This window comes from Saccopteryx bilineata, chromosome 1, assembly GCF_036850765.1.
Source record: "Saccopteryx bilineata isolate mSacBil1 chromosome 1, mSacBil1_pri_phased_curated, whole genome shotgun sequence".
NCBI classification, from domain to species: Eukaryota; Metazoa; Chordata; class Mammalia; order Chiroptera; family Emballonuridae; genus Saccopteryx; species Saccopteryx bilineata.
The window spans coordinates 268,138,633-268,157,195 of NC_089490.1; the positions used below are offsets into that span (position 1 = coordinate 268,138,633).

Sequence of the window (18,563 nt, forward strand, 5' to 3'; positions counted from 1 at the left end):
ATATCCACAAACAATATAAGAAGTGGCTTTCTAAGTTTTTTTGCACACTTATTTCCTAAAACTTCTGAAAACTAGGCACCTCATTGCATATTTTAGTTGACATTTAAATAATGGCAAAGGATGTATTTTCTAGTTTATTACATATTGAATGCATGTTTTAAACATGTTTTGTCAAAGCCTTGGAGCTTCAGTTTCGCTTATTCAATTTATGGAAAACATAACCATATAATTTAATTGGCAAAGCCAGTCCTCACTGTCAAACCCAATCAGCCAAATCTAACTTACTGTGTCAGAAAAAGTCTAACTTAATTTTTAAATTCAAATAAACATGTTATTATGTGTCCCCATGACAACTTTCTCATTTGGTGAATTTTAATTTTAGTATAGATAAATGGACAGCAAGCTCGCTAGCTAGAAAGAGAAACTATAAGGTTTGGAGCCTTGCATCAGCTTGTCGCCTGGATGAAAGAATGTGTTGCCCCTTAAATAATTTTTATTGAAGTTTTCTCTGCTTTGCTCTCAAGGGACTCTCCCTCAGGAGAGATTCACTCTCCAGTAGTCTCTTTGTTTTGGTGCCCTGGAGATTTTTAAACCCCAAGGCAATGCACCATAGTAAGATTTAATATGGACAAGAGATAAGGTTTTCTTTTGAAAAGTGGAAGACAGATGATTATGAAATAAGTCAGAAAGAGAACTGGCAGACCAGAAGGGGGTTCTCACACAGATTATTTTTAGGAAAACTACATATGGAAAAAGTGAATATGGAAATGAATTCTTTAGAGCTATCCATACCTGTATATCCCATAGAAAGTCTTTATGTACCCAGTGGTACAAGTATCCCCATCAAGAGCAGGGGTTAGCAAACTAGGCTCTATCTGCCACCTGTTTTTTTGTAAGTAAAATTATATTGGACACTTGTTCCCATACTATATATAACTGCTTTGACACTGCAATGGCAGAGTTAAATAGGTGCAACAGAGACTTTGTCTCATAATGCCAGAAATATTTACCATCTGGTGCTTTAAAGAAAAATTTTCCCATCCTTCAGCAGTATTTTTCAACCACTGGTCCGCAAAGAGGTCCACCAGAAATTTTGTGCCTGTTCACGAAAGAGTTAACCACCTTGATGTTGTATGAAGATAATAGACCCAATGATCTTAGCTGAATTCACTTATGCTCAGAGTGACATCTGCAGCCCTGGTAGAGCAGTGATAGAGCATTGGCCCAGCATGTGGAAGTTCCAGGTTTGATTCCCAGTCAAGGCACAGAGGAGAAGCAACTATCTGCTTCTCCACCCCTCCTCTTCCCCTCATCTCTCCCTCTCTCACAGCCATGGCTTGAATGGTTAAAGCAAAACTGGTCCAGGCACTGAGGATGGCTCCATGGCTTTGCCTCAGGCGCTAAAATAGCTTGGTTGCTGAGCAACAGAGCAGTAGCCCAGACAGGCAGAGCATTGTCAAGTAGGGGGCTTGCTGGATGGATCCCAGTGTGGTGCATGCAGGAGGAGTCTGTCTCTGCCTCCCTGTCTCTCACTAAATAAATAAACAAATAAATAAACAAACAAATAAATATTGACTTCTGCCTTGGTGGTCCCTGAAATAATTTTCCTATTTTCACTGGTTCCCAAGAGTAAAAAAATTGAAAACCACTCTACTGAATTGCATATGCATTTTTAGAAACCCTTCTATAAATCAAAGTTATATATTCATATAGTTTATAAGCCCAGATCATTTTAAAAGGCTTTTAATGAAAGATATTTCCTTCTTTCCAGAAAAAAACTACTTTATATTCTTTTAGCTAATATATATATTATAGTACAGCCAAACCAGGGATCCACAAAATTGTTTGACAACTATAAAGCAGACTAACCTCTCCATAATATCTAAATAACATTCCTAATGTTATTCTTTATTTTTCAGTTTTAAACATTGTCTATTAACCTCTTATTATTAAAATTGAAGACTTTAACCCTGGCCAGTTGGCTTAGTGGTAGAACGCCGGCCCGGGTGTGTGGATGTCCTAGGTTCGATTCCTGGCCAGGGCACACAGGAGAGGTGCCCATCTGTTTTTCCACCCTTCTCTCTCTCCTTTCTCTCTATCTCTCTCTTCCCCTCCCACAGCCAAGGCTCCATTGGAGCAAAACTGGCCTGGATGCTGACGGTGGCTCCATGGCCTCTGCCTCAGGTGCTAGAATGGCTTGGGTAGCAACAGAGCAACTCCCTAGATGGGCAGAGCATCGCCGCCTGGTGGGCATGCCGGGTGGATCCTGGTTGGGCACATGCAGGAGTCTGTCTCTCTCCCTCCCTGCTTCACACTTCAGAAAAAAATACACACACACACAAAAAAAGTAGACTTTGCCCATCATTCTTGTGGCCTAATACTCTCAATATAGTAGTAGATCAATATTTAATATTTATAATTAGTAAACACTGTTCACAAGGGAGTTATCTAGTATACCAGGATTACTTTTCTTTTGCAACCCAAGTTTTGTTTTCCTTGGAGATAATAAATAAATTCTGTTTATTTTCCATGTACTTATCTATAATTCAACCTCATTTGATATGTTCAGTATGTACGGTATGTGTTCACTTAATTCCTCTGTTTTCAGAATAATACCCCTTGCTTAAAATTTGTCTGGAAAACAGACTGTTTTTTTCCTCTTTCCCATAAATAAAGTTCAGCTAGTTAGAGAAGTTGTCTAGTTTTCAGACTTTTATAAAAGGAATTTAACAGCATCCTTTTCTTTTTCTTCAGGTTTAACATTGATAATCTTTATCTATCTAAAGTGCTATTCTTTAATATATGGTTCATGTTCAAACTTCACCAACTACCCAATACTGTCCTTTACTGTTAAGACTTTAGCCAATTCAGGATAAAGTGCTACATTTAGTTGTCATGTTGATCATTCTGTCTTTGTTATTCACAACACTGACATGACCAGTCTGGTGTTTCATGAAATATGTACCCATTTAGGTTTTCTGGTTGTTTCTTCATGATTCAAATAGATTGTGTAATTTAAGAAGTACTACATAAGTAATGCCTTATTCTCAGTGCATTATACAAGGAGGTATACATGATGTAAAATCAGTCCTACTTGGTATAACTTTTAACCACCTGGCTAAGGTGGCATGCTCTAGATTTGTCTACCATAAAGGTACCTTTTTACCCACTGTATTGTATCAATAATTAATAAGTAATTTGCAGTGAGCTACCTCGATACCATGTAAATATCCTGTTCCCTAACAAAATTTGACGGAATGGTTTTAGTACCCACTAATGATTTCTCTAAATTTATTGAAGCATCTAATTGCTTCTTAAACAGATTTTTAGCCAGGTTATTGATTTTAGCACAATCCTCAACTCCACTTTCAGTTTCCTGGCATTGCCAATTAGTAAGCATTCTGGGGTTTTGCAGTTTAAATTGGGTTAATTCTGGGCTTTTTCCTTCTGCGAGATTAGGAGTTATTCTTCTCAGTGTTGCTAAATCTGTTGTCACTTGTTCAACTGCTTTCCAGCTTCCAAAGCATTGTTGCTGTTTTGCCTCTTCAGTATTTCTTGACCTTGTAGGTTTATGTTTTTTCAAATAACTCTCTTTATTGTCATTCTCATTAGGCTTGACGAGACAGTGAACTCATGTGTTTAACTTAACTAATTTTACTTGGAAGTCCATTTTTCCCTGCATTCAAACTTCATATACATGGCATCATACTGTACGAAATCTTATGAAACATGCTCTTTTTTGCTCAATATCATGTTTCTGAGAAAGCAGCTCTAGTTCATTCATGCTAAAACCCAGTACATGAACATATCACAATTTTCTTATCCATTTCCACTCTATTCCCCAAAGTGATACTGCAAGCTGTGGGGTAGGGATCCATTTTCCACAGAAGTCAGGTTCAGGGTTGCTTTTGTGGGGATAGAGGTGGTTGTATTGAGATGGGGCACGTGATTCTGGAGCAGCTGGCAAAGTTCTATTTCCTCACTTTGGGGGAATAATTCATCTTACAAAATAACTCATTAAGCTATACATTAAACTATTGTGTTTTTTCTGTATGCATGTCTTATTTTACTTTAAATAGGGTTTTTCCCCTTAATATGACACACCTAGAATCTCTGACTAAAGAGTCTACAAGTATTAGTGGTAGAATAGTGTTTGGAGATAATAAGAACTAAGGCATGGCTATAAACGTGGTTGTTGACTTGAGGTAGGGATACTAGTGTGGATGAAGTAAAAAAAAGACTGAACAGCTAAGACTAGGAAGACACTGAAGGGAGAGGTCTGTATGTCTGGTTCTAATCTCTGCCATCAGTGTGGGAGGGTGGCGTAGAGGTAAGCAAAGATAAAAGTGACAAACAAGTAGAAAGAAATATACTTGCATTACAAAGGTCCTACACTCCCCTGGGCCCACAAAATAGAAGAATATTTTGAAAAGGACTGGGGGATGGTAAGAGCAGTTGAACTCATTTCTTTGTGTGGGCTGCGGGAAATGAGCACAAGTCACCTCAAGGAAAGGGGATCTTTCAGACGTAGACAGATTTCTGAGTAGGCTATGTGGTAGAGAGTTTCTAGGGCAATATTAAAGGTGAAGGGTAATTTGCAAATAAAGAAACAGAAATTCCTGAAACACAATGGAAAGAGTCAGGAAGGAGGGAAAGGTGTGTGTATGTGCGTACGCATGCATGCATACACATGTGTGCTGGGTAGGGTACAGAAAAGCTTAGAGAATGATGCAATTAATAGTATATTAGAAAAGAAGAGAGGCTTCTTTTTTAGATATTCGAGAATATGAGCATGGATAAAATGACTTGGACTCCCTCTTCTGATTGGAGCTCGAGATGCTGGATTACCTAAAATTTACAAGGGTGGTGCCTTAGAACTGATTATTGCAAAAGCCTCTATCTAATCACTTTGCACATCAATGTTTCCAGAGAAGAAGGCTTTCAAAGTTCTGAGGATAGAAGAAACACTTTTACTCTGAGAGTAGTAGCTCTTATTACGACCAAGAGAAGGTGAGTCAGGTCTCCTCAATCCATCCTACCAATGTAAAGCACTGGTGATATTTCTAAATCATGGATCACACTGACTTTTCCCCCTTTTATTCCAAGGTTCACTGACATTAGAGAGAAGAGTCTTTAAAGAGTAAAACAGGGCCAAAGTGGAGCAACATACAAAGCTAGAGATGGGCTTAGAGATGTGCTCACTCAGACCTTGGCCAGACAAACATTGATGTGGTCAGTATAGGAGGAATGGAGTCAAGATAGGTATATCAATTTATGGGTCATTAGAAGTTCTTCCCTGGAATACCCCAATTCTCAGCAAGTGGGGCCTGAGTGTTGAAGCTCATCTATGTTGTCATAAGAGTTTGTAGTAGTAAGAGAATAGGAGAAGAAAAAAGGAGGAAAAAAAAAAAGGAGGGAAGTCCTAAATAGTAGAAGAAAAGGAATAGGCATATACTAGTGATTTTAGAAACTTTCCTTTTATGAAATACATTTATTTCTTACAAAATATTTTATAATACTCTATGCTATTGTTTTAAAATAAAAATTATAAAATAAACACATTTTAAGGACACATATACTACAGCATTGCTATGTTTTTAATTCTGCATACTACCAAAACTATGTTTTAAAAGTCTTAAATAAAAACACAATTCAACTAGTAATTACTGAGTGCTATGTGTTATAATCTTATTGTATATTTTAAAGTTTCTTTGGGTACTCAATAGAGTTAAATTTACATAAAATTATGAAATTTTAAGTTTTATATAAAAGAAGGGCAAATAAGCAGAGCATGATTTGGATGGGACCAAGATATTCAGTGTTTCTCAAACTCTCCACCAAAGCATCAGTATCAGAATGGAGAGCTTTTGGGGGCAGGGGGGACGTTCTGATGCAAACTGCTGTAAGCCCAAACTTTCTAAAAATGTTTTAAAGTTTTAGTATTTTACTTTAAAATTCATATTGATTTTGTTATATTCCATAATTTATGTATTTATTTTACTATATCAATAAAAAAGTCTTAAATTATTTTCTGTGGAACAAAATCAACACTTTGGTAAGATGCATCATATTTATTCTGAGACTTCATGTATCTCTGGGAGTACAAATTCCCGACTGAGAAACACAACATTATAAACTCATGCTATTTGAGTGTTTTTCTTGTGTATTCTTACCTCCATGGTGGGTGGAATTTTCCTTGTTCTTCTAATCCAAGCTAGAAAAAAAAATTAATTTAAGTTTTCTATAACTTGTACCAATTTTTTATTCATTCATGCATAAAACATATATTTATTGATCAACTGTTACATATTGTTTTAGCCACTGAAGATAAAACAGAGAACCAAATATGAACTCCCTCTCTCCTGTGGTGTAGGCACTAGTGAAGGGAGTATAAAAAAAATACAAAGACATGTGATGTCAGAAGGTGATCTGTGTCATGAAAAGATGCAAAGTTTGGGAGGATAAAAAGGGGACATTTTCATATCTAAAATCGTACCTCATATAATCATCTGAATTCAAATTTTGTATGTATCAGATATATGCCAAGTCACAATTCAGTAAAATTCAAGGCAATATCAAAAGTATATTACCCTAAAAATTTAAATTAGTTATTGCTCAATTTATAAAGGAAGGCACATAGAAAGTTTTATTTCACAGAGATTTCTCTTCTGATCTGCTCTAGCAAGCAGATGGTCGGTATCATCAGGTCTTAAGTCTAACAGTCTGGAGATGCGCTGCAGACTAGAAAGGCCCAGATTTGTTGAATGTTAGTGGGTACTGAGCACTACACTAGATGCTTTACAGCAACAGGAAGGGAGTGGGTTGCCTCTGTGGGAGTGTATCAAAATCACTGACAGCAGAGAGGAGGGTCTGAGAAGAGCATAAAAAACGTAGTGCATTAGATGGCTACTAAAAGCAAATTTGGAAAGTGTTAAAAATAGTAATCAACTTTTTCCAGAAGAGATTGCTGTGGATTAAATTTGAAAGAATAGTAGGTGAGAGAAAGGGATACTGACTTTCAGTTGGCTATTTACCTTCCTCTAATAACAACAACACTAAGAACAAGACATTTCAAAGTGAAATACTTAAAAATTTAAAACAAAAAAGATAGTAGAAGTAAACCTCTAAGACTTTTTCTTTACTTCATTCTCTCAGCAGCACTTACTTAGTGCCAAGTATATGCAGTACACAAATGTATGTTCCCTGAAAGATGCTAAGGAGAATCCCACATGTGGGAAACCTGAAGTCTAAGGAGATCTAATCTTAAGGAACTGGAATGCAGAATAGCAACAATGAACTGTGAGCCTGCAATTGGTTATTTCTCCCCGCTCTGTCTCTCTTGTACTGATCCCATGCATATAGTTTTAATACAGCCCCAGTGTTTTGCCTTCTCTACTCCTGTTTCTGAACTCCTACTCGTGTTATTCTTTTCTGCACTGTTTTTCTTGTTAGCTTCTGAACTGGTCCACTACTAGTCACAACTTGCACAGGTTTTATATTCCTTGTTAGGTTGTGAGGTTGTCAAGGGCAGGATGGCTCTGTGGGAGATTATTTTTCTACCACCTCAATGCCTTGAAAGAGTTGGTATATAATACAGCTGTTAATGAATACTTCCACTATAAAATAATTCCACTATCACAGTATTTGTTTTAATGGGATTTCGACTTGTATTAGAAAATCCAGGTTAATAACAGCAGAATTCCTCTGTGCAATCAGGGAAGAAGTGGTTTACAGAACTTTCCCGCTGCCTCTGATTTAGGTTGGGAAGACAGCCTGGCCTGTGGTGGCACAGTGGGTCAAGTATTGACCTCGAACGCTGAGGTCGTCGGCTTGAAATCCTGGGCTCTTTGTGGTCAAAATAAAACTTACTAATCTATATTTATAGGTATTTCTTCTATAAAAGAGGCTTCTTTTAAATAATTCAACATGAGCCATATAACTCTAAAATGTTTAATCAGTAAATCTTCAGTTTTAATCTAGATTTAAAACTTAATTCAGAAAAATCAACTGGTAGGGCTGGGGTTGGCAAACGATTGCCCACAAGCCAAGTTCAGCTAGTGAGGAACAGGATTTCATAACACATGAAAATTTTCATAGAATTCAAATTTCAGTGTCCATAAAAAAGGTTTTATTGGAGCACAGCCACACTTATTTGTTTACATATTGTTTATGGCTACCTTTGTGCTACAACAGCAGAGTTGAGTATTTGTAACCAACAGCATGGCCCACAAAGCCTAAAATAATTACCATCTGGCCCTTTAAAGAAAATGTTTGCCACCCCCTGTGCTAGGGCTACCATTAAGTATAATTTTATCAACAACTGTATATCTTGATTCAAAACACTTTCATATTACCTAAAATAAAAATTATTATTAAATAGTACACTTTTTACTAGTGATTATCATCATGAATTCTAGAGTCTACGAATACATACTGTTGTTTAGATCATGGAGACAAAGTAAAATGGCACAGTGCACACTTATTATCAGCATGAGAAAAACAACTAAAACAACAATTTGCCTAACTGATGAATCTGTAAACAACATTTTCAGTTTTTTTAAAGGTTGGATAAACAGCCTGACCTGTGGTGGTGCTGTGGATAAAGCACTGACCTGGAATGCTGAGGTTGCGGGCTTGAAACCCTGGGCCTGATGGATCAAGGCATATACAAGAAGCAACTACCACAATTTGATGCTTCCCACTCACTGCCCCCTCCGCCCCCTTTCTCACTTTCTCCTCTCTGTGAAATCAATAAATAAAATCTTAAAAAAAAAAAAGAGGTTGGAAAAACAAAAACACTTCAATAGAATCTAAATAATTTTTTTAAATCCTAAGGTAGATTAATTAATAGATCAAGGAAAATCTGATATGTGTTTTCTAAAGCTTACTGGTTTTGGGTAAGTTCATAAAATTCATTTATAGATGTGAGAATGTAATATAACTCAGATATGTATTAAGTACTTCCTAGACTATTCACTCTCATGAGACATTCACTATTCTCTAAGTAACGATACAGGATTTTCCATTAGCTTTTCTTTCTTTATTTTTTAAAGGACATTAATATTTTTAAAAAATATTTATTTTATTGATTTTTAAAGAAAGAGAGGAAGGGAGAGAGAGAGAGAGAGAGAGAGAAAGGAATATCAATCTGTATGTGCTCTGACCAGGGATCAAACCAGCAACCTCTGCGTTTCAGAACAATGCTCTAATTGAGCTATCTGGCCAGGCCTAGCTCTGTTTTGATGGCTGACGGAAGAAATATCTTTAATCTAGATAAATGCAATTGCTAAAATAATTTTGTATATTTATGATTCTACAATGACCAGATACTTAAAATGTCTTCTTGGAATGATGGTTGATATCCCTTCTTTGTTATGCATCAAATAAAGGTTTACAACTGACCACTCATTTACATAATCATCCCTAGTTTCCCACTCCATACGACAAAGGCTGCTGAAGGCTGGCAAAATTTAGGAGGAAAGAATAAAAATAAGCATTACATTTCTTTTTTTACTTCACAATAATCTGGAGCTGAACATCTATCCAATTATAAATTATATAATAATTTTGCCATTGCTAATTATACCTGTATGGTGGGTTCTGTATCAGTCTTTATTATAATGTCACCATTGTTTGAACAGAATGTAGCAAGGTAACTGGACAGTTTACACCTTAAGAGTCTAACATTCCTTCATCAGTGTTCCTTTGCATTCTCATCAGTATGCATAATATTTTCATTGAACTTTAATATTTTTATTAGAACATAACACATTATAATGAGCACAAAAGTGAGCAAGCAAATTAAAGCTCCCATTAATAACTAAAAGAAAGTAAAAGAAGCAGGCAAGAAAATACTTCATGAAGCATACATTCTATAAATCTCCAAAGGCACTCAAAATAGCTAACATACTTTTTAGAAGCATTGCCAACAGGGGTTAATGTAAATGAGATTCAGTAAGGTAACCATTCAGAACTAAAATTGTAGAAAGGTTATCAACAGTCTGCATTCAAAAGATACATTAGAAATAAGTGTTTACTTCACTTAAGGAAAAGACATCATAATAAAGCCTCATCTTTTAAAAAAAATTATCTGTGTCTGTTCTGAGTGTTGACATATCATAAAGAACTATAATATAAAAAATTCACATTTTTTAATTGTGAAAATTCTTCAAATGCTATATTATGGAATGAGTCATTTTGATTACTGACCCTTAAGCATATCTTAAGGATATTATTAGATTTAGTTGGCACATTTAAGTTACAAATTTTGTAATAGCTCAAGGCTATTACTGTCCTTTTTTAAAAATTAACTTTATTGAGATACAATTTATATATAATACAGAGAAACCATTTTAAGTATGCAATTCCACGAGTTCTGACAAATGTACAACCTTGTGATCAGCAGTACAATCAGTATACAGAGCCATCACCCCCAGAAGTTCCCTACTTTCTAACCATATGCAAAACCCACCCTAACCTACCCACAGCTCCAAATGAGTGATTTACTTTCTGCCACTATTGATGAGTTTTGCCTTATCTACAATTTCTTATAAATGAAATCTGACAGTATGTACTCTTTGGCATCGAGCTTATTTTACTCAACATATTGTTCTTAAGGTCATTCATACTGAATGTAAAGCACAGACTCTTAAGGTAGCCTCCACAAGTGTTTAGGGGTGTTAAACACCCCTCCGCTTAGTGTTTAGCTTTGTGTGATCTCTTCCTTTGAGTAAAGGCGTAACCCCCTGTAACTTACTTCTAACTATGAAAATATGGCAAAGATGTGGGATGTATGTGATTACATGATTGATTACTTGCATTAACAGTGCAGAATTATTAGTCTTAGATTAAACTCTGCTCCAGTTCACCTGACAAATCTCAAAAACGTTTTTATTTATTAATTTAGAGTAAGGGGAGAAAAAAAGGAGAAAGAGAGAGAAACACCAATTTGTTCCACCCATCCATGCATTCATTGTTTGGTTCCTGTATGTGCCCTGATCGAAGATCCAACCCATAACCTTGGTGTATCATGATGATGCTCCAAACAACTGAATTACCCAGCCAGGGTCCACCTGACGAATCTTAAAAAAAAAAATAAACCCTGAAAGGATCAAATTGTTTCCAAGAAATTTAACTATGTCTTGTAAAAATGCTCAAAATATATATATATATATATATACATATATATATATACATATGTATATGAATACAAAAATATTCAGTATATAACCAGGCAAAAATTTGAAATGTCTGATATCCAATCAGAAATTGCTGAGCAAACAAAGAAGCAGCAAAATACTTTCCATATTGAGGAGAAAAGAATCAGCTAACTGAAAACAAACACAAGTGGTAGAATTAGTAGACAAGAATATTAAAAGTTATAATGAACTCTATATGTTCAGAAGCTACAGGAAAGACAAAAGAGATCTGGAAGATATAACACAGACCCACATCAACATTGTAGAGATGAAAACTACAACCTCTAAAATGAAAAATACTCCCAATGGATTAATAGAAATTTGACATTGTAAAAGAAAAATTAATAGACTTGAAGATACATCAGGAAAAACTATACAAAATGAACCAAAGAGAAAAAAAGTCTCCACAAATGAACAGAGCATTTGTGAGCTATGAGACAACTTGAGCAGCCTAAAATTATAAATGGAGTTACTAAAATAGAAAACAGAGAAGGACACAGAAAAAAAATTGAAGAAATAATAGCAAAATTTTTCTAAATTTGATGGAAACTATAAATCCACAGGTCTAAAAAACTCAAGAAACTTTAGGCACAAACTATTCCATTATGCTACATCATAATTAAATTGCTCAAAGGCAATTAAAAAGGATAAAACTTTAAAACAGTCAAAGAAGAAAATATACATTACATACAGAGGGATAAAGATAAGCATGACAATATATTTCTCAAGAGAAACTATGTAAAGAAAAATATTTTTAAACTACTGAAAGAAAAAAAATACTATCAACCTAGAATACTTTACCAAGAGAAATCTCTTTTAAAATATATCGCAGACATATCAAAGAAGAAAGAACTCAACACCAGCAGACTTACATTTAAAGAAATGTTAAAGGAAACCTTGTAGGTTAGATTAAAGGAAAATGACTCCAGATGGAAATCTGGATCTAAAAAAGGAATAAAGAGCATTACAAATGGTAACAATATGGATAAATATGTCCTATTTTTCTAATTAATTAAATCTCTTTAAGTGCAAATTTACTGTTTAATAACAATAACAATGTAGTGTGTAATTTGTAACACATGTAGAACTAAACTATATGACAATAACAACAGAAATAGTAGAAGGGAAAAATGGTGATATGCTTTTATAAGATTATTATACTCTATAAGAAGAGGAATAATCACATAAAGATTCTGATATGTTGAGATATGTTGAGGATGTAGTCTATAAAATCTAAAGCAGATACTAAAATAACAAAACAAATAGATATACCTAATAACCTACAAAGGAAGATAAAATTAAATGTAAACAATACTCAGTAATGAATTAGTTTGCTTGGGCTGCCATTTCAAAGCACCACAGAGTGGGTGGCTTAATCAACAACAACAAAAATAATAATAATAATAATTATTATTATTATTATTATTACTGCAATTCTGGAAGCTAGACATCTGAGATGAAGTAGTTGGCAAGGTTGGTTTTTTTCTGAGGCTTCCCTCCTCAGATTTTAGATGGCTGCCTTTTCTGTGTCTTCACTCAGTCTTCCCTCTGTAGATGTGTGTCCTAAAAGCCTCTTCTAATAAGGACACCAATCATATTGGATTAAGTTTCACCCTGAAGACCCAATTATTTTAACAATTATGTCTTAAGAGACCTTATCTCCAAAAACAGTCTTTAAACTCTTTCCGGGGTACTGTGGGTTAAGACTTTAATATAGAATTTGGGGGAATATAATTCAGCCATAACAACTAGGAATGTAGAGAGGCAACATCACTACATATTCTAAAGATATTAAAAATATTTCAATATTATGGTCAGTTTTATGCCAAGAAATTTGGAAACTTAGATAAAATGAACAGATTCTTTGAAAGATACAACCTACCAAAGATCTTGCAAGAAGAAATAGGTAACCTGTATATCCTAAATCTTTTTTTAAAACTTTTTTAGCGAGAGAGAGACAGAAAGAAGGACAGACAGGAACAGACAGGAAGGGAGAGAGATGAGAAGCATTAATTCTTCATTGCAGCATCTTTTTTTTTTTTAATATAATTTTATTTTTTTAATGGGGTGACATCAATAAATCAGGATACATATATTCAAAGATAACAAGTCCAGGTTATCTTGTCGTTCAATTATGTTGCATACCCACCACCCAAAGTCAGATTGTCCTCTGTCACCTTCTATCTTGTTTTCTTTGTGCCCCTCCCACCCCCTATCCCTCTCCCATTCCCCCCTCCCCCCCCCCGTAACCACCACACTCTTATCAATGTCTCTTAGTTTCACTATTATGTCCCACCTACGTATGGAATAATACAGTTCCTGTTTTTCTCTGATTTACTTATTTCGCTTCGTATCATGTTATCAAGATCCCACCATTTTGCTGTAAATGTTCCGATGTCATCATTTCTTATGGCTGAGTAGTATTCCATAGTGTATATGTGCCACATCTTCTTTATCCAGTCATCTATTGATGGGCTTTTTGGTTGTTTCCATGTCCTGGCCACTGTGAACAATGCTGCAATAAACATGGGGCTGCATGTGTCTTTACGTATCAATGTTTCTGAGTTTTGGGGATATATACCCAGTAGAGGGATTGCTGGGTCATAAGGTAGTTCTATTTTCAGTTTTTTGAGGAACCACCATACTTTCTTCCATAATGGTTGTACTACTTTACATTCCCACCAACAGTGGATGAGGGTTCCTTTTTCTCCACAGCCTCTCCAACATTTGCTATTACCTGACTTGCTAATAACAGCTAATCGAACAGGTGTGAGGTGGTATCTCATTGCCGTTTTGATTTGCATTTCTCTAATAGCTAAAGAAGATGAGCATCTTTTCATATATCTGTTGGCCATTTGTATTTCTTCCTGGGAGAAGTGTCTATTCATATCCTCTTCCCATTTTTTTATTGGATTGTTTGTTTGTTTGTTGTTGAGTTTTATGAGTTCTTTGTATATTTTGGATATTAGGCCCTTATCTGAGCTGTTGTTTGAAAATATCATTTCCCATTTAGTTGGCTTTCTGTTTATTTTGTTATCAGTTTCCCTTGCTGAGCAAAAACTTCTTAGTCTGATGTAGTCCCATTCATTAATTTTTGCCTTCACTTCTCTTGCCATTGGAGTCAAATTCATAAAATGCTCTTTAAAACCCAGGTCCATGAGTTGAGTACCTATGTCTTCTTCTATGTACTTAATTGTTTCAGGTCTTATGTTTAGATCTTTGATCCATTTTGAGTTAATTTTTGTACAGGGGGAGAGACTGTAGTCCAGTTTCATTCTTTTGCATGTGGCTTTCCAGTTTTCCCAGCACCATTTATTGAAGAGGCTTTCTTTTCTCCATTGTGTGTTGTTGGCCCCTTTATCAAAAATTATTTGACTATATATATGTGGTTTTATTTCTGGACTTTCTATTCTGTTCCATTGGTCTGAGTGTCTATTTTTCTGCCAATACCATGCTGTTTTGATTGTCGTGGCCCTATAATAGAGTTTGAAGTCAGGTATTGTTATGCCCCCAGCTTCATTCTTTTTCTTTAGGATTGCTTTGGCTATTCGGGGTTTTTTATAGTTCCATATAAATCTGATGATTTTTTGCTCTATTTCTTTAAAAAATGTCATTGGAATTTTGATGGGAATTGCATTAAATTTGTATATTGCTTTGGGTAATATAGCCATCTTGATTATATTTATTCTTCCTAGCCAAGAACAAGGTATATTCTTCCATCTCATTATATCTTTTTCGATTTCCCTTAACAATGGTTTATAGTTTTCATTATATAAGTCCTTTACATTCTTTGTTATGTTTATTCCTAAGTATTTTATTTTTTTTGTTGCAATCGTGAAGGGGATTATTCTTTTGAGTTCCTTCTCAGTTGTTTCATTGTTGGCATATAGAAAGGCTATTGACTTCTGTATGTTAATTTTGTATCCTGCGACCTTACTGTATTGGCTTATTGTTTCTAGTAGTCTTTTTGTGGATTCTTTGGGGTTTTCGATGTATAGGATCATATCATCTGCAAAAAGTGATACCTTTACTTCTTCTTTTCCGATATGGATGCCTTTTATTTCTTTGTCTTGTCTGATTGCTCTGGCTAGAACCTCTAGTACCACATTAAATAAGAGTGGAGAGAGTGGACAACCCTGTCTTGTTCCTGATTTAAGGGGGAAAGCCTTCAGTTTAGTGCCATTTAATATGATGTTAGCTGATGGTTTATCATATATGGCCTTTATCATGTTGAGATATTTTCCTTCTATACCCATTTTGTTGAGAGTCTTAAACATAAAATTGTGTTGTATTTTATCGAAAGCCTTTTCTGCGTCTATTGATAAGATCATGTGGTTTTTGTTCTTTGTTTTGTTGATATGGTGTATTACATTCACCGTTTTACGTATGTTGAACCATCCTTGAGATTCTGGGATGAATCCCACTTGATCATGATGTATTATTTTTTTAATATGTTGTTGTATTCGATTTGCTAGTATTTTGTTTAGTATTTTAGCATCTGTATTCATTAGAGATATTGGTCTGTAGTTTTCTTTTTTTGTGCCATCCTTGCCTGGTTTTGGTATGAGGGTTATGTTGGCCTCATAAAATGTGTTTGGAAGTATTGCTTCTTCTTCAATTTTTTGGAAGACTTTGAGTAGAACAGGAACCAAGTCTTCTTTGAATGTTTGATAAAATTCGCTGGTATAGCCGTCAGGGCCTGGACTTTTATTTTTGGGGAGGTTTTTAATGGTTTTTTCTATTTCTTCTCTACTGATAGGTCTGTTTAGGCTTTCTGCTTCTTCTTGACTCAGTCTAGGAAGGTTGTATTGTTCTAGAAATTTATCCATTTCTTCTAGGTTGTTGAATTTAGTGGCATAAAGTTTTTCATAGTATTCTACAATAATTCTTTGTATATCTACGGTGTCCGTGGTGATTTCTCCTCTTTCATTTTGGATTTTGTTTATATGAGTTCTTTCTCTTTTTTCCTTGGTAAGTCTTGCCAAGGGTTTGTCAATTTTGTTGATCTTTTCAAAGAACCAGCTCCTTGTTCTATTAATTTTTTCTATAGTTTTTCTGTTCTCTAATTCATTTATTTCTGCTCTGATTTTTATTATCTCCTTTCTTCGGCTGGTTTTGGGTTGTCTTTGTTCTTCTTTTTCTAGTTCCTTAAGGTGGGAAGTTAAGTGGTTCACTTGGGCTCTCTCTTGTTTGTTCATATATGCCTGAAGCGATATGAACTTCCCTCTTATCACTGCTTTTGCTGCATCCCATAGATTCTGATATGTCGTATTGTCATTTTCATTAGTCTGTATATATCTTTTGATCTCTGCACTTATTTCTTCTTTGACCCATTCATTTTTTAAAAGTATGTTGTTTAGTTTCCACATTTTTGTGGGATTTTTTTCCTCTTTTTTGCAGTTGAATTCTAGTTTCAAGGCTTTATGATCAGAAAATATGCTTGGTACAACTTCAATTTTTCTGAATTTGCTGATATTGTTTTTGTGGCCCAACATATGGTCAATTCTTGAGAACGATCCATGTACACTGGAGAAAAATGTATACTCAGTCACTTTGGGATGAAATGTCCTGTAGATGTCTATCATATCCAGGTGCTCTAGTGTTTTGTTTAAGGCCACTATGTCTTTGTTGATTCTCTGTTTGGATGACCGATCTAGAGCCGTCAGCGGTGTATTGAGGTCTCCAAGTATGATTGTATTTTTGTCAGTTTTTGTTTTAAGATCAATAAGTAGCTGTCTTATATATTTTGGTGCTCCTTGGTTTGGTGCATATATATTAAGAATTGTTATGTCTTCTTGATTCAGTGTCCCCTGAGCCATTATGAAATGGCCATTTTTGTCTCTAAGTACTTTTCCTGTCTTGTAGTCAGCATTATCCGATATGAGTATTGCTACACCTGCTTTTTTTTGGATGTTATTTGCTTGGAGTATTGTTTTCCAGCCTTTCACTTTGAATTTGTTTTTATCCTTGTTACTTAGATGAGTTTCCTGTAGGCAGCATACAGTTGGATTTTCTTTTTTAATTCATTCTGCTACTCTGTGCCTTTTTATTGGTGAGTTTAATCCATTTACATTTAGTGTAATTATTGATACTTGTGAGTTCCCTATTGCCATTTTATATCTTGCTTTCTGTTAGTTTTGTGTCTTGTTTGATCCTTCTCTTTCGTTTTTCTATCTTTTGTTTTTATTTGGTTGTATTCCATACATCTTTCCTCTGTTGCTATCTTTTTTATCTCATGTGCTTCTGTGGTGGTTTTTTCAATGGTGGTTACCTTTGAGTAATGAAAAGGGTCCCTACCCTGTTCATTGTAGCGAACTATTTTGTGAGTACTTTTGCACTCCGTCGTCCTTTGCTACTGTTAATCTCCGTCTTCTCCCCCTCTTTCTTTTTGTTGTTGTCACAGTTTAAATTTGGTTTTATTGTGTTCTTCTTGGAGCTTTTACTTGTGGCTCTGTTTTTTTTTGTTCTTTGTATCTGATTGGAGAACCCCCTTTAGTAATTCCTGGAGTGGGGGTTTTCTGATGATAAATTCCCTCATCTTTTCTGTATCTGTGAGTGTTTTTATTTCTCCTTCGTATTTGAAGGATAGCTTTGATGGGTATAGTATTCGTGGCTGAAAGTTCCTCTCTTTCAGGACTTTAAATATTGGGGTCCACTCTCTTCTAGCTTGTAGAGTTTCTGCTGAGAAATCTGATGATAATCTAATGGGCCTTCCTTTATATGTTGTATTCTTCTTTTCCCTGGCTGCCTTGAGAATTTTTTCTTTGCTGTTGGTTTGTGTCAATTTCATTATGATATGCCTTGGAGTAGGTTTGTTGGGGTTAAGAAAACTTGGAGTTCTGTTTGCTTCTTGAACTTGAGGCTTTAGTTCTTTCCACAGGCTTGGGAAGTTCTCATCAATTATTTGTTTAAGTATGTTCTCCATTCCATTTTCTCTCTCTTCTCCCTCTGATATACCTATTATTCTTATGTTATTCTTTTTGATGGAGTCAGATAATTCTTGTAGGGCTATCTCATTTTTTTAAATTTTTGAGTCTCTTTCTTCTTCTCTCTGTTGTGCCTCAAGTTGCTTGTCTTCTATTTCACTAATCCTCTCTTCTATCTGACCTGTTCTATTAGCTAAGCTTGTTACTTCGTTTTTCAGCTCGTGAATTCAGTTTTTCATCTCTGTTTGATTTGTTTTTATAGTTTCAATTTCCTTGGACATATATTCTTTGTGTTCATGGAGTTGTTTTCTGATTTCCCTATATTGCCTTTCTGTGTTTTCTTGTATATCTCGGAGGATTTTTAGGATTTCTATTTTGAATTCTCTGTCATTTAGCTCCAAGGTTTCCAATATATTAAATTTTTTCTCCATAGATTTTT

At 35.1% G+C, this 18,563-nt stretch overlaps 1 protein-coding gene across 1 annotated transcript in view; it reads right to left on the reverse strand.

The window, feature by feature from the left end:
• Positions 1–18,563, reverse strand: part of NDUFAF2 (NADH:ubiquinone oxidoreductase complex assembly factor 2) — a 162,181-nt gene that overhangs the window by 38,645 nt on the left and 104,973 nt on the right. The window contains exon 3 of the mRNA XM_066242684.1: positions 6,174–6,214. Within this exon, the coding sequence (XP_066098781.1) occupies positions 6,174–6,214 (41 nt within the window). The remainder of the gene's footprint in view (positions 1–6,173; positions 6,215–18,563) is intronic.